This window comes from Neolamprologus multifasciatus, chromosome 14 (genome assembly GCF_963576455.1).
Source record: "Neolamprologus multifasciatus chromosome 14, fNeoMul1.2, whole genome shotgun sequence".
Taxonomy (NCBI): Eukaryota; Metazoa; Chordata; class Actinopteri; order Cichliformes; family Cichlidae; genus Neolamprologus; species Neolamprologus multifasciatus.
The window spans coordinates 32,478,841-32,496,381 of record NC_140452.1 but is presented as its reverse complement, the minus strand read 5'-3'; the positions used below and the strand labels follow the sequence as shown (position 1 = coordinate 32,496,381).

Sequence of the window (17,541 nt, the reverse complement as noted above, 5' to 3'; positions counted from 1 at the left end):
TTTGATACACTCCACTTCAACTCCCCTCCCTTTTAAGGGCACCAACTCTTTAAGGGAACTTTCTTCTGATTGGCTGCATCTTATTAAGAGACTTTTTAATCACAGGGTGGGTGGGGCTTCTGTGCTTCAAATGACCATATAAGGGATAACTTTATATGACAGAAAGTAACAAAAAAGCACAATAGGCCCATTTTAAGTAAAATAAAGTTTTGATTGACCATACCAGTGTTTTTTGTTTTAGCCCATGTAATACAAATGATGTACAGTAAAACTAGAGTCCGTACTAGCCATTTGATTCAGTGTTTCAAACTGCAAGTGATTATTTTTAATTACACTACCTAAAAATCAGTTTGCACAGACTTGGATATAGCTAAGGGAAAGTAACCACACTGAAACCTTAAAGTAGTGGTTGCGCAGAGACTAAAGTGGTCACAATACCAAAGAACACAACATTAATACTGGTATCATTACAACATGATTGTCAGTGAGCTGATGGCTTTTCTTTTAAAGAGTTACTTGCAAAACTCAAAGAGATCAGAAGTTTTCATATGTTCATCATGAGCATGAATGTCATGATTTCTTTGAACCGTGCTTTTTCCAGGGAATGATTATACAGCACACGTTTTTTATCATTTTAAAAAACAAGAGCTGGTTGCACAACTTGTATTGTTTTTGGGATTTTCTCTAATCCACACAGGGTCAACAGTATAGGTAGAGGCTCAAATATATAAATACACCCACACTAATCAATTTAAAGCCCCTTTTCCATCAGTATCTACTTATCGACTCGGCACGGTTTGCCCAGGTTTTCGGGGTTTTCCATTAGGCCATAGGAGCTGGTACTTTTTTAGTACCCACTCGGCCGGGGTTCCAAGCGATCTGAGCAGGTACTAAAATCTAACGTCATCAGTCTGCATTAGAGATGGTACGATACCACTTTTTCATGTCCGATACCGATACCGATATCATAAATTTGGATATCTGCCGATACCGATATGAATTCGATATAGTGTGTTTTTTAATCAATAAAACTATTTTTTTAATATCTTGCTGCTTTTTGTATAAGTTCATACTCAAGTTAAAAAAAAACCCACTAAAGCTATTCTGTTATACCTGTATGCAAAAAATACACTGCACCCAAAATATTTCATAGTTCAGCAATACTGATCAATCTAATAAACTTAAACCTACTCCATCCTCCCTATTCTGGTATTTTAAAGAGTAAGCAACCTAACTAATAGGGCTGCAAACTCCCAGCAAAAAAAAAAAAAAAAAAAAAAAATAGGAAACCACCCACCCTCCTCCTCATGATGCTTAATTGACGTAATCAACTTTAATTTGATGCAGTGTGGAAAAAAAATGCACAGAATTATTTTTGAAGAATAATTAAATAGATTCAACATCTTTCTTCAACAGAATTGCAGACTGCACAGATGGTGCCTTCCCAAAGGAAAAAGTACTATAGCTTACTAGGGTATATTAGACTTAATAGTTACTATATACAGTAATGGACTTCTATACATTTTACGTCAGATTAAAACTTTGGGTGTAAGATTTGGATAATTATTTATTAAAAGCTAGACATTTTAAATGAGAATAAGAAAGAAAAGTATGTCTTTGTGCCCCCTTTTCCCTGTTCATGCCCTATCGGCCCCCCTGGCTAAACTTTGCTAGATCCGCCCCTGCAAAGTTACCAGACGTCAGCTACATAGAAAAGGATCCTGGTGTAGAAAGTAATATTAAATAAATTCTAACAACAGATTATCAAACTTAAACGTGCTGCTGTTGTTCAGCTGCTGGTTTCCTCTTTCTGGCGCGAAGTGGGCCAAAAACAAACAAGAGAGACTCGCGACAGAAAAGCCGATCAGCTGATCATTAAGCAGTTTCATGATTGAAGTAGTATTGAAGAGGGAGGGAGAGAGAGAAGAGGCAGTCGCTCCATATGTCGGTTGTTAAGCTTAACGCGGGAATGCTTTACAAACATTCAGAGATGAACTTACACATTTGCTATACTTCTCTCTGGGATAACTTCCTCGGAGATGAAATGCCGGATTGGTAGCGAGGCTACAAATACACACAGCCACTCTATCACATGATGCATACTGCTGCCACGTGCTACGGTTATGAGCCGAGTTACGCCATGTCGCAAGTTTTGTGAGGTGCTTTTTTGATATTTAATGGATCGGATTACATTTTTTATTTCTCTCCAATATCCGATCCAGTAATTTACGTCGGTATCGGACCGATACCGATACGTAATATCGGATCGGTCCATCTCTAGTCTGCATGCCACTGATTGGCTGGTCAGTAGGATCACTTGATAACTCGTTCACGGAAATGAAAAACGCCATTTTTAAAACCTGGCTATGAGGGAAATGGCTACAAAAAACAACGCCGTGATCCCCGAGTCTAACGAAAAGCCACAGACTGAGCAGCAGGTATATTGTCGCCTTGACATCCACCCTTTGTTGTAGATTTGTGTTACTACAACAAAAGGTGTCAAAGTGGGACGCTCTGACACGTTGCTATGACGACAACCATGCACGTTAGGTAGTATTGGATTGTAATAAAAAACCAGTTGATCCGAGTCGAGTCGTGGTGATCCGTGGTGAGTCAATTCGAGTAGGTACTAACAGCCCCAGAGCATGATGGTACCACTATCATGCCCAACAACTGGTATAGTGTTCTTAGGTTTTGTAGCAGGGGCATCTTGCTTGGTCCATGTTGAGTCCATGATGATGTAAAACTTGTTTCACTGTGGACCATGACACTGGTGTTCCAGCAGTTTCTAGTTCATGTGTTAGGGCTGAGCCTTGGTGTTCATAGGTTGTTCCTGAACATCGTAATCAGTTTCCTCTCATCTGATGGTGACAGTTTGAGTCTTCTTCCAGAATTTAGCAAAGCGATGACCCATCCAAATAACTTGTACTTGCATACAGTTGTTTGAACTGATGATCCTGGAGCCTTCAGTTGTTTAGAAATAGCTCCAAGACACCTTTCCAAGCTATGTAAAACAACAGTTTTCCTTCTTAACTCTTCAATGAGTTCCTTGGATTTTCCCTTTGTTCTGAGTATTAAGTATCTGAGTATTCACAGCGAGTGCTGTCAGACAAGTTCGTCTTATGCTGGTGAAGAGAAACTACCAGTTGTAGACAATCATGATGACTATTGAGTTAAGATAATGGGCCTTGTCAAGTTAAAAGAGCATAGAACCTTTAGCAGCACTTATTAAAATTTTTAATTGAGTGTATGTATAATTTTGACCCCATGTGGATTGGAGAAAATCCAAAATAAATTCAAATTTGTGCAAGTCAACAAAGATGTATGCTGTGCAATCATTCCACCCTAGAAAACAAACACATCAAAGAAACCATTAAAAGACCTAAATAACCATCAGATTCATGCTTCTGACCACAAGTTTAGCTGTGAAAAGAGCACATTACCTCTTATAATGATGGTAAACAATGATGCAATGAGAAAACAACAGCATCACTAGCCAAAACTAACTGTGGTTAAATAATAGCAGATTATTGCCTTTCTCTTTGATGTAATATCTCATGATTATAAGTCACTGGAAGTCGAACACTGCATGCAAATTGATGGAAAAGGGTGGCTCTCTGGAAACCAGAAAATACATTGAAAGCAAACAACTTAAGCAACATGATGTGTTTTGGGAAATGGTGGCTGTAATGTAAATTGTTCTCAGACAGTTTCTCATTCCTAATCACATTTTTATCCCGACTTACAAATCAGGGCTAACTGCATTCATGCAATTCAAATGTATTCATTAAAACAACAAAACCTAATAATGATTGGATTTTTTAAAGAAACTGATTCTTCATGGGTTATAATGAGCAACAAATATGGTTGGTAAAAGGTTTTTGCTGACGTCCATAACCAGAAATAGAGGAAACTTTTGTATAAAGGCGTGGGAATTATAAGTTGATGTGCATTATGAGAGACAATGTTGTGTATAACTGAAGCTCTTATTCTACACATTTAATGTGGTCATTTCTGCTGATCACAACACTCTGCTCTGCGGTTCATGCAGATATTTTGCTGGCACTGAAATATGAATGGAACCAATGAAATGTCATCTCAATGTGACCTTCTTGTCTGGCAAGAAAACACAAAAGTGTTTAGAATATTATGTTCTGCCTTCAACACTAGCTTTTTGTACATCATCCAAGTGTGATATTATAATGATTGTCTGTTTCCTCTTTCCTTTGATATGAAGAATCTGATTTGACGAGAGAACGACCCCCCTCCTAGCATGTATTTTGACTGTGAATAGCAAGGAGCGTTTATTTTAGTGGAGAGAGTAGAGAACGTATTTGTTTTAATGTGCTTGTATTTTTGTTTTTTTATTATAAGGTTCATTTTTTTTTTGGTGTGAGATGTGTTTGTACATTCCGGTTATCTGTATAAAAGCAGATGGTGCAGTGGTGCAGAATGTGTACTTATAATTTGACTGCATGTACTACATATTTTTTTCTTCTCACATTTATGTTTGAAAAATAAAAAAGAGAGAAAAAAAGATTTATGTGATTTGTAGTGATTGGGCTAGTGCATGCAAGACACTGGTATGGTCCTTCATAACTGGAAGATCAGAAAGTGTGGATGACATAACATTTATATTGTCATAATCATGTAACAGTAAATATCAGGAAAAATTCAAATAACTGCAGAAAAGAAGAGATAGTTTGTTTTCCAAAAGACTGAAATGTGGACTTCAGTTTATGACAACTGTTATTACTTCCCTGTCATTTTATTAAATAGGGCAGCGGGTTCTATATAAATGCTGAATGTATCCACTGGGAATATCCTGATAATCTTACCAACACAAAGAGCTGATCATCTAAGGCTAGCTGGCAATCTTGGTTAGCAAGGTGCATCCATAAAGCGCCAAGACATTGTTAGCTGTGGCTAGTTAAAAAACACAGAAACTAAACTAAACTACTTGAACTAAATTGTACTTCCTGAAAAACTGCATTTATATAAGTGTTTTAGGACAACCACACTTGGAACAAGCAAGGAGTATAACTGAAAACCTGAAGGTTTATCAACAAGTTTACTCTAAACAGTACTGATGAAGACTTGAAATTAGTGGCTGAGAAGATCATGTGGTCAAAATCAACTGAGAAGTCGGCTCATTTTCTCATAGACTTCTATGGAGTTGACCTTCTTCTTGCTGACAGTTAGAAAGAATGCAGGTTTAAGGCACTTCTAGCTTCATTTTTCAGACCCAAAAGCTCTGCCCATCTTTTATATACAGTCTATGTCTAAGACCAAGTTAAAGCAACTATATGGATTAATTCACATGCCAATAATTGTGGTTATTATCAAGACCGTATTTTACATTCTTCATAAATAAGCAGGGGGGAGCGGCAACCAAGCAAGCATTCAGTCGCTTGCAAAATACCTGCTAAGTTCTCCTCAAACAGATCACCTGAATGAAGCAAATGAATTTACAGTTGGAAGAAACAGCTGGATGACTGTCCTCAAAATACAGACAGAAATAGTGAACGCGTGTCTGTGTGCCTGTGTGCCTGTGCGCGCGTGTGTGTGTGTGTTTGTGTGTGTGCACCCAGGCCACCCGTCCTGTCTGCAGTTCACAGTGAACATGACAGCTGCGGTGAGGACTTATCGCTGGCAGTGCATCGAGTGCAAGTCCTGCAGCCTGTGTGGCACCTCTGAGAACGACGTAGGCTCTTACTTTCTACTACACGTTAAATCTAAGCACATGTGGCTGCACACACACATACACACACACACACACACACACACATACACACACACACACACACACATGTACATTTCATACATAATGCCAGAAAAACTTAGGCAGAGCAGGTATAAGTGAATACTGCTGATATTTATTTTTGTAGTCATCCGAGGCCGATGTCTGGCTCTAATACTTGAGTGCATGAAGACGGTGCACGGCTGAAGGATGGTGTTATAGTGCTGCCCACAATTTACTGGGATCAAACAAATTTTACTGAAAACCCTTCCAGAAGTGCAGATTTTTTTGAAGGTGCTTAAATGTACACAGACTGCAATGCAGGACTCAAAGTGCTGGTTAAAGCATCTAGTGTAAATACAACAAAGAAAGAGAGTTGTTGATCCTGTTGAGCTTTTTACCGCCTGCCACAACAAAGGTTGAAGTTATGAATATGAAATTAAAAAAAACAACCAGGGACATATTCATCACACCCCAGTCGCTTGATTATATAAATACAAAATCAATGTTAAAGCACTACACACACTATGTTTTGCCGCTGCAGTCCTCGGCTTTGATTTCAAGACCGTGCGCACGTGTGATTAACGACACTAATTCTCTTCTTTTGCAGGACCAGCTGTTGTTCTGTGACGATTGTGACAGAGGCTATCACATGTACTGTCTGAGCCCTCCGATGTCTGAGCCGCCAGAGGGTACGCATGCACACCGCAAAGCTACACAATGTACCGCATCCTCATTTTTATCAGACTTCACAACTTTCCACAACCACGAGAACATTTTTATCATTACAGAGACGTGGAACTAGCTGTGCTGTAGGTAGGATGAGGAGAGCGAAACCTGCAGTCAGAGCAGTCGTGCTGATTTTTAAGGCAGTTTTAAAGAATATGACCCTCAGGACTCATTTCTGGGTTTTTTTTGGTTTTTTTTGAATGAATGTTTTAATCTGAATACGGCGGTCTAAAATACCGTGGCTGCGATTACAGAAATGGAGAAGGTACTTCTGTTTAAATCAAACTGTCATTTGCCACATAAGATGGCTGCCTCAAAATGTTTGATGGCGTTGTCATGGAAATGAGTAGTAGAAAGATAATCTGTTTCCATGGCAAAAGTGTCACTTGGCTGAACATACAGTAGCGGTGCCACTCGTGTTCAACACGCACTAACAGTGTCAAGCTCTGCCCACACATGCGATGCTTTCGATTTACAGGAAAACATTTTTTAAAATTCAGCAGCAGTCAGTTTATTTTGGGTCTCCGCACATGCGTCGATGATAAACTTATATTTGTGTACCACCTTTAGTCTGGGTTCACTTTGAAGCGTTAAGGTTGAGGAGAACATTTCAGCATCTGTCTCGACTTTATGTTTAATTAATGTCACAAATCCTGAGCCGGAATCCAAACCAAACTACTTGTCAGATCCTCTGCACCCACAAACCACAGGCACAGCGTGTGGTGTTTAAACACGGAGCTTTAATTTACAGTGTTACTTAACGCTCTGTGTGAAATGAGGGATTAATCCACAAGGCTTTACAATAGCAGTGATTGAACTCCCAATCTGTGTGTGTGTGTGTGTTGTACAGGGAGCTGGAGCTGTCATCTGTGTCTAAGACAACTGAAGGAGAAGGCCTCAGCCTACATCACCCTCACTTAATCTGCTGAGCTGCGCCTCTTCCTCTTGGCCCTTCATCCTCTCCCAAAACCACTTCTCCGTAACCCCCCTCACTGTGCCTCAGAGGCTACCCCCCCCCCCTCTCCTCTTCTGATCTGCTCGCCGCTACTCTCTCTACGTTCTGTCCCCGTGACCTTTGACACGACTGAGCACACAGCAACCACGGCGATGCATATTCCTGAAACGTCTTTCCAGTGGCGAGCCAACCTCCGCCCCGTTTATTTATTTATTTTGGTCACTCGAATTCCCTGTTGTGCTTGACCTGAACCCCCCCCCCCCCCCTCCCTTCATTCCTGCTCTGTCTCAACAGAGGAATTCATCAGCTGGCAATAAGTTTGCTAGCAAGACACACACTTCAGCCTGCCAAGGGCACTTCTGAGGCATACTACTCCACAGGAACCCTCATAAGGGCCCTCGGATGAGCCCTAATGATCTTCAGCTGCAACTCAGTCAAGTATTAAGTATTAAGAATTAATAAGATGGATAGGTGTTAGGCAGAGGACAGGGCATTGAAGACCCTGGATAACCATGGAGCAGTATGTTTCAGTGTTAGTCAACTGTGAAATATACACCCAATCAAAATTTCATTTACTCCCTCTGTCCTTTACCGTGCACGGCAGAGCTGAGACACTGAACTCTGCTCCATTATTTGTCTGCAGGGTTTCCTGCTCCATGCAGTTTTTTAAAGGCAGAGTGAATTGTACAGAATTTCGACTGATTCTCCATCTACGCGCTCATAAAACCTCACCCTCGCCGGACACGTCGGAGTCTCTGGTCAGGAACTCAGACCATCTTTGACCTCACCCTGTCCTCTCTCGTTGCATGGGGTTTTTCCACAAAATTAATGATGCATTTTGGGATTGACACCGGTGGTTTTTAGTGTGCGGATGTGATCCTCTGATTAAAGGAGAGAAGGATTTTTCTCTTAATCAACTATCTCTGATCAAACGATGTATTTAAAAAATACAATTTAGGCTTAGCATCCCTCACAAATCCTTTACCTGACCTTTGTTCGCCCTTTCCCTCGATGAAACAATGACTGTGAAGCCAATGCGAGACTAAAACGCTCCTGGTGCTTGGTGTGTATTATCTGTGTGTTAAGAATGTAGGATCAATGTGTGGACAATGCAGATCTTTGTCTGGCCTATGCGGAGGCCAAAAAGACGTATTTTTTAATGATTCCTTTTTTTTAAATTTCTTTTTCATTCGCATGTTGTTGTTTCAGTTGTTTTTTTCAAAACTTGTAATTGAAATCGAAGAGAAAGCACACTTAATTCGCAATAATGTGTTTGTAATATGAACTCTTTTGGCCAAACTGGGTGTGTGTGAGTGTGTATGTGTGTGTGTGCATGTCTGTTTGTGGGACTTTATTTGAAAACTACAATAATTGTAGCCATTTCCAAGCTAGGCAGGATCTGTGCGAGGATCTGAGTAGCAGAGGTCAAGTGGATGCAAGGAAAGTCGGCATTTTCTCGTCCAGGTATTCTGACAGAGTGAAGACAAAAAGAAAGTGTTAAAGGAATTGTTTCATCATTTCACCGTGGCTTATATGCCAGAGTGCATCTTGAAGTGACTCTGGAAAGTATGGAAGAAATGAATAGTATTGCACATAACCCACACTGAAGATCATCATTTTTATCATTTACAACCTTTTGTTTTATATTACACGTTAATCCATAAGCATTAGAGGTGCTGGTAGCCAGGATGAGAGGTGAAACATCTTCAAAAAACTTAAAGAAGTCCAGCCACCCTTGATTCAAGGGTCTTAGACTAACATGACCTGGTTGAGTGAAACCCTACACAGACATACGGCCAGGAAAACTGTTTCTTACGGTGGCCCTGAGAGGTCAAATGCACTGTAGCTGAGAAAAATAACACCAACAAATACTAAAATGCTGTAATAGTAGTACACAAAACAAAACTGATGATGAATAAAACACAATAGAAATAGAAAAATACATCCATCCATTTTCTTCCGCTTATCCTGGGGCCAGGTCGCGGGGGCAGCAGCCCAAGCAGAGAAGCCCAGACCTCCCTCTCCCCAGCCACCTCCTCCAGCTTATCCGGGGGAACACCAAAGCGTTCCCAGGCCAGCCGAGAGATATAATCTCTCCAGCGTGTCCTGGGTCTGCCCCGGGGCCTCCTCCTGGTGGGACATGCCCGGAAAACCTTACCCAGGAGGCGCCCAGGGGGCATCCATGTCAGATGCCCGAACCACCTCAACTGGCTCCTTTCGATGTGGAGGAGCAGCGGCTCTAATCCCAGCCCCTCCTGAATGGCTGAACTTTTCACTGTATCTCTAAGGGAGAGGCCTTGTATTTGTGATCTCGTTTTTTCGGTCACTACCCACAGCTCGTGACCATAGGTGAGGGTAGGGACGTAGATCGTACGGTAAATTGAGAGCTTCGCTTTTACACTCAGCTCTCTCTTCACCGCAACAGACCGGTACAGCGTCCGCATCACTGCAGCTGCTGCACCAATCCGTCTGTCGATCTCCTGCTCCCTTCTTCCACCACTCGTGAACAAGACCCCGAAATACTTAAACTCCTCCACTTGGGGCAGGGTCTCGTCCCTGACCCGGAGTGGGCACTCCACCCTTTTTCAAAATATATTTCAATATTTTGAAAGTGTTTTTCAAAAAAATACAACAAAGGTTAAATAGAATACAGAGTTAAAAGGAAAAAAAAGAAAAAACTAAAAAAAAAAAACCCCAAGATGAAACGAAACACAAGTATTTTTTGTGTGTATCTACAGTATTTGGTAAGTCACACAATTAAAACAAATCTTGTGTCTTTTTCTCCTGAACGAAACTTAACACAGATGAATCCTTAGCTTCATTTAAGCGTCTGTCTCTTTGTGTCCTTTACAGGTTTTGGTTAACGTCTCCCCCAAAACACTGCCATTGTGTTTTGTGTGCTTTTGAAACATTTTTCTGTTTTCTGGTGTTTTCTTAAGTTGCAGTTTATTTGACCTCTCAGGGCCCCCGTAGTTTCCCCAGTCTTGAGATTAAGCTAACTGTCCCATCCAATGACTACAGAAAACTTTTCTACAGTCATTGTTCCCATCACTCTAACTTCTCTTTTATCAGATAAGTAAACATTTGTAATAAATAATAGTTGCAATCCTGATTACAGACTACACCCCTTAAGAGGTGTTGTCTTTATAAAACTGTATGCCACCTTTAGCTACGCATAAATAGATTTTATGTGAGTACTTAATTCTCTCACAGTCTTTGCCATTATCAGAACAATTATCACCACAGAATAATGTTAAGGGGTCATTGATTTTACATTAGCGGATATGCTAAGCTCTGTGTTGCTAGCATAGAGCAATACTCAATCAGGTTGCTCTTTCAAGATCAAACCTGTCTAAAAGAGAGACAGTGTCACCAAAATATAAATAAATTAAACTGTATTGGACATTTGTTAACATGTATACATTCAAATGACATATGGCAGCCTCTGTGAAGCCATCTGATTTGTTTCTTTTTCTGTTTTTTGGGGTTGACAAGCAAAATATGTTGTTGTAGAAGTTATGCTAACACTGCTAGTCTGCGCTAAAGAATCTGGTGTAAGTGTTGGAGAAACGTGGGTTTAAATGGTCAGCCAGCATGCATCTTCATGGGCTTTCACTGAAAAGAGATCTTTTATTTTTCTCTTATTGAAATGACCCGTTATAGTGTCCTCAACCAGTCTAACTGGGTTTCTCAAGGCAACTTAACAAGCATTTTTAGAAGACAGGTGAAGTACGAGTGCTGATTTATGGGGACATTTCTAAATGATTTATTAGTGCGGATGTGAGGTTTGAGTTTGGAGACAATAGCTGTAAATATGGGGATTGAATTAAGGGCAACAAATTGCCATTTTACACAGTGTTTCATATTTTTGTGTACAGGTAAGAGTATGAAACGGCTCAGACTCGGCCGGCTTCGGCTTGAATGAACGTCTCATTTTAATGCTGCATCATGTCTCTGAAGGGAAATTCACAGGATCAGATGGCTCGCTAGAATGTATCTGAACTGTACTCGTGTTTGCCATCTGATGCAGACGGGCAGTAGGTGCAAATACTGTACTACCCCCTCAATTCAATTCAACTTTGCATGAATGCCTCATATTTTGATAAAGTCGGTAATGCATTTTTAAATAACGACGACAAAAACCTTTAACTTATGTTCAGTTCCTGTTTGTTTGCTTGTTTGGTTCTGTACCTTTAAAAAGAATAATTTTACATTTTGCACAGCGTGGCTACATTTGCTCTCCAAGTGCGTTTATGCCTCTGTGTGTGAGTGCGTGTTTCTATATATGTGAGTACATGTGTGTGTATGAGCGTATGCGTATATCCACAGAAGGTCAGTGAAGAAAAAAAAAAGAAAGAAGCAAATCGAACCAAAATAGTGTGTTATTTATTATTCTGCAGACATTTTCTTCTCAGTGGAACCAGTTGCATGGCACAACACTGCTTGAGGATTGTAATGTTGAGTACAGATTACAACTAAAGTGCACTTGAGTGTACACATTTCACGCAAGGCACTCGGATTATACTGTATGACTTTATGGTGTGTTAAATTAGTGTTACATTTGCCGACAAAACCACTAGCAACCAATAAAAAGAAACGTTTATTTCCATTTACAAATCAGAGCTAACAGCTAGACTTGAAGCATGTCTGTGTGGAAATAGTTTGATGATGAAGTGGAAATATTTAATGGTGATTGTTAGATTCAATATAATGGAAATGTTTGGGATTTGGATGATAATGATGATGTCATTGTGACTGAAAAGCCTTTATATTTGGAGCTTTCCTGGCACTTAAAAGGAGAAGCATGGTGGAGTCAAACTAACTTTGATTGTACTATCTGGGGAGGGCGGGGAGGCCATGTTGGGTCTTTGGAAAGTTTAATGAAACTTGAGCCTTCTCTCTGTACAAATGGATGAAGCAAAGCGATGTTGGTGGTAAGGGTGGGGATGTGGGGTCCAACAAAGCCACACCAGGAACCTCCAGGTCTCAAGTTGATGCCATTACCCCCATCTCCCCCTTCCACCATCATTTCAGGCTGTTGGGGTGGCTCAGTCAGAGGGTTGAGCCTTTGGGCCACTCTAGGCCTCTGTTGTAAATTGTTGTTCTGTGATCTTGCTTGCACTTTTTTTTTTTGTTTTATTTTTTTTTGCTTTTCTTTTCCCAAAAATAAGAAACTAATTGTAAGTATGTATGCGTGTGAGTGCGGGTGCACTTTTCATTTTCAATCTTTGCATTTTTTGTTTTCCAATGTGACTGTCTGTTGTAAACAACACTGGATAAAGACGAGTTTTTAATTTGTATTTTTTACCTCGAGAGGAAGATGCAATCTTCTTGGACATTTTTTTAACCGCCCTCCTCTTTTCCTCCCTCTCTTTCTTCTCCTCCTCTTCCGTCTGGTACCTGGGAATGCTTTGAAATGTGGACAGTGACTGCATTGCTGTCATCACTGCTGTCAGTCATTTTCTGTGAATTCATTCGGCTTTCTCAATTTACCCAGTTTTTTCTCTCTTCCCTTGACTCATTTTTTTCCATTAAAAAGATGAGATTGAAAAATGAGCTGTACCTTTTGTGTGTGCCGTGTGTGTGTTTGCATTATTTGCTCCAGTTCCTGTGGTGTAAATCGCTGAATATTTGTGTGTTCTTGGACAGTAGTCAGTCTGTCTGTCTGCTCGTCTGTATTGCTGCCAACTAGGGCAGCTTACAAGTCTGTCTTTTTTTTTTTCCTTAGGTGGGGAGGACTAGTCCACGGACTTCTTCTCTCACATGCACAGACTTATGGGCTTGAAGCTGAGGCCAATGTCGACCATTTTTTTCTCCCGCTCCTATTTCTTCCTTTCCTTTTTCAGTCTTCAGAAGAGAATGTAATTGCATAGTTTTAGCTAGAAAACACGTGTCTCTTTTTTTTAAAAAAAAAATAAGGTGCCTTTTCATGTGTTTCAAAAAGGGGTAAAAATGCCTTTGAAGATAAAAAGAAATTAAGGGATGCCATTGTTTGGAATGAATAGCGGATTCTGGAAAACCTGGGAATGGGGACAAAGGAGCCCCGTTGTCCACAATTGTTTTCCAGCAACACTGCAGAAGAAAATACACTTTGCTATTCAGGGCAGGTACAGTTTTGCTATTTGTGATGTATTCCTGGAGATGAGACATTCATCATAGCTGCAGTGTTGGCCAGACCTGGCTGAGCAACAGCAGCGGGGTGAAGTCAAGCCGATCAACAGTTCCATTTTTTGCTTCCTACCAGAACACAGAAAACCAAAAAAACTGGTGCATACTCGATTCCTTGGGGGGTTTTGGTGAGAGGGGGCTGGGGGGATATAGGTATTTTTAACAATATGCTCTGAAAAAAAAAAATTCCTCCATCCATCCATCCTTTTTGGAACAGCTCCAACATTATCCAAAATCCTGCACAGCACCATCCTGTGCATACAGAAACCCACACAAAAACACTTGTGTGTCACACACACAAAAAAATTCAGACGTGTGCACACCAACAGTGTGTTTTTGTGTGTGTGCACACACACACACACACACACACAGCCTAGAGCCCTCATCTTCTTATAAGGTTCATTACTCTGACCCCAGTCTCCCTTTCATATCTCTGAGGACGTTTGTGAGTGAGTGAGTGTGTGTGTGTGCGTGCGTGCGTGCTTGTGCATGTGCTTTCCAATATCCAATAGATTATCAGTATGTATAATTATTTTGGCCCAAAGAAAGTACAAGTGTGTTTTATATGTGTGTGTATTTGTGTGCCTGTGCGAGTATGTGCATACTGTATGAATACTGTACTGAGTGTAACTATGTGTGTGTGTGTGTGTGTGTCTGTGTGTGTGTGTACATCTGTGCATGTGTGTATGCCTTCCCAGCCAATTACCACATCTCCCAGACAGACTGAGACTGCCTAGGCCTTGCCAGCCAATCGGAGAGGGGCTGCGCACTGCCGGGCTGGAGGTGGTTGCTATGGTAACCAGGAGGCCTGTTTGCATGGTGGCTGATGGAAGAGTGATGGATTACAGTAATGGGATGGAAGGAGAGAAGGAGGGAGGAAGATAGGGAGCTGGAGGAAGTGGAGGGAGGTACAAGAGAAGGAGGAGGAGGTGAGAATGGGAGGAAGAGAGAGAGAAAATGGGGGAGGTGAGGAGGGAGGGAGGCAGACAGACTCATACATAAAGATATTGGTAATGTATGAATGCATCTGAAATGAAGCGACTTAAAAAGATGAAAAAGAATGAGAGAAAAATGATAAAGGGAGGGTGGTGGAGGAGTGGAGGGGGGGTGGGGGGTTGGGAAAATTGGGTTGGGTGTGTGTGTGTGTGTGTGTGAGATTGAATTCATCTCTTTCCTTCTTCTGTCTGGGCTGAGACGTGTGTCTGGCCATCTGTCCTTGGAGCAGTCAGAGACGTAAGTGTGTGGAAAGATGCAGTCTCACCTTTTTGCCTCCTCAGCAGCACTGCAGTCAGTTCGTGCAGGAGCTACCTCTGTGCTTCCACATCCACCTGCACCAACTTAAAGTATGATATCAGGGGGCCAACATGATGCAACTCCAACAAGTCAGATGGAATTGGAAAGTTGCACGTGTTCTGACAAGCGATAACAAATTTTTTGTTGCTTGTGCAAAAAGCTTGAGGTGGAAAAATCACAATGCGATTACAGGCATTTTATTTTTTGTTACAGAATTAAGTCTTGATACCTTTTTGTGTCTCACTGTTATTACATCTCCTGTTTGGGACTACATGGACTTCAGTGCTGCATGTTTAAAGTAAAAAATGTCAACTTTAGCACTGATGTTCAAGATCTGAAGGTGACAAAATTCAGAAATATATACTTTAGGCTCTTTGTAATCATCTACAATGTAAATGCATTTAGTCTGACAAGAAGTCTTTCACATAAAGAGGTGAAAATGTCACAATTCACAACTTTTCAGACTCATAACTTAACAAATAATACAAAATAAGCATCTTTTCTTTAGCAAATGTAGTTTTTTCTAATTTTGCTCAGTGTATGACTTTCATGCATACGGCACTGACTTAATCAGTAAATCCGCTAATCAGTAATTTTATGGGATGAAATTTTTCTGAACATCTACTGAGTGCGCCTTAAGTACTTGTCTTCCATTCTCTTGTGGGTGTGATGACCCCCTATTTGAGAATCACTGGACTAGACTACAGAGAGGTCAAACCCCTGTTAGGCCTATAATGAATAAACTACTCAAAACCTCTAACTGCAAAAAATAAAGAGATGTTTTGGAGGATTTGAGAGGATAATGCTGCACAGACAAAGAGCTTGTTAAGAAAATCCATCATTTTTGTTTTTTGCTGCCTTTTTTTTTTTCTCTAAGCTGATTTCTTTAAACAACTGTGTTTCTAAGCATTTCTCATTGAAGTCTCAAAAGTCACAAGGAACTCCGTTTTAATGCGAACAGCTGAACGTATTGTAACAGTGTAACTGGTTAATCAGTGATGTGAAGATCAATATGAATAAAATCATATAATTTACTTAACTCATGAGGCGCTAACAGTGAAAGCGCATGCTCATCTATCCCAGTTCTTTGAAACAGTTATTATTTTTGTCTGATTTATACTCTCACACATACATTATTCCTGTCGAACCACACTCAGTTTCCTCTCATTTATAGAGAGCGTCTGAAGATGCTTTAGAGCCAAGGATTAGGCTAAATCTGCATCTGGGGAACCCAACTCCCTGTGATCTTTCCCAGCGACAAAGGACCATTCATGTCAATTAAAGATCCAGTCCACTAAAATTAACTTCTAGGCAAAATCAAAAACATAAAAGGCACAACTAAAATCCATCATGGCTGCAGTTTAATAGGTCCTCTTGTCTTTCAGAGTGCCATCTTCAATGATTATCATCCACAGGCCTCACTTTGAAGATGTTTATGGCTTTGAAGCCATCTATTGAGACAAATCTGTAATTTACTTGTGTGGTGGTGCTGATAAAACAGCTAATCAATGAGTGGATCAGCAGTTTGCAGAATGGGTATTTTCAAGGTGGGTAAACATTCGAATAATCAGAACAGTGTGCAAAAAGGGGGGGGATTACTTCAACTTGAAATCATAATTCAACACTGCAACCTAGAGGCAGAGCCAGGCAACAGCAGCCGTGCGGCAGTAAATCAAAAGAAACCGTAAAGCTTCACTACCTGTGCAACAGCCACTGTTCAGCCAGGCAACAAAAACAAAAAGCATCACTAATTTATCATCCACTCTTAAACAAAGAGAATAAAGAATAAAGGAATTGTTATTATTAATAATAATAATGCTAATAATGACTCCAAAGGGCACACGTGTGTCATGTCTTAATGTTTTGTGTGTGGTTCATTAATTTAATTCACTGCAGTCTGAAATTTCACACTTTAATAATCAGCTAATTAAGCTTTATGAGTCAAATTCTTTGTTTTCTGTCCCTTTTTTGTCTTTAATAACTGAGTTTAACTGTGTTTTCTCATCTCTGATGTTTACACTATTTACATCTGAAATTAGATGGAAAGCCAAACAGGATGGATCGTTAATTACTACATTCATTTGTTTCCCTTACTAATAAACCAATTACACTGAGCAAACGCAGTTCCAACACTGCATACTGTCATGTACTGTCTTGCAGTCATGTTCTGTGAGATTGTTTATTATGTTTATAGCAGAGAAAGGAGAACGCATGAAGCTCACTCTTTATGTTCTCCATGTGTTGTGTGTTTTCTTTGGCACCCATCAGCCCCTGTGGCTTTACTCCATAAAGCCATTGTCAATATTTCACCTTTTCTCCCTCCGGCAGCCACAGTCCGGTGCCCGTGAAATATTGTGAAATTAATATAATACAGTACCTTTGAGGGCTGGAGGACATTTATGCAAATAACCTACAGGGAGAACCTAACTAAGCTTAGGAGCAAGGCTGTGGCAGTTCTCTATATTACTGAGCAGAAACAAGTTTGTGAAAAGACTAGAATCATTTTTAAAAAACGCTGGCACTGGTATTAAATATTTATGTATTTCCCCCCTAACTTCTTCCCAGACATTTATTTGTTGCTTTTCTGTCGACTGCAGTATAACTGAGCATTTTATTATACTGCATACTGTTCTTATACATTTATACAAGTGGACAA

At 40.4% G+C, this 17,541-nt stretch overlaps 1 protein-coding gene across 3 annotated transcripts in view; it reads left to right on the top strand.

Moving 5' to 3' along the window:
- Positions 1–13,325, top strand: part of dpf1 (double PHD fingers 1) — a 57,724-nt gene extending 44,399 nt beyond the window's left edge. The window contains exons 10-12 of one of the 3 annotated variants that reach the window (XM_085131561.1): positions 5,592–5,704; positions 6,351–6,432; positions 7,320–13,325. In XM_085131561.1, coding sequence (XP_084987687.1) covers positions 5,592–5,704; positions 6,351–6,432; positions 7,320–7,390 — 266 coding nt within the window. In that variant the 3' untranslated portion in view covers positions 7,391–13,325. The other 2 variants (XR_014868847.1, XM_085131560.1) reach the window with 2 other exon arrangements.
- Positions 13,326–17,541: the final 4,216 nt, after the last annotated feature.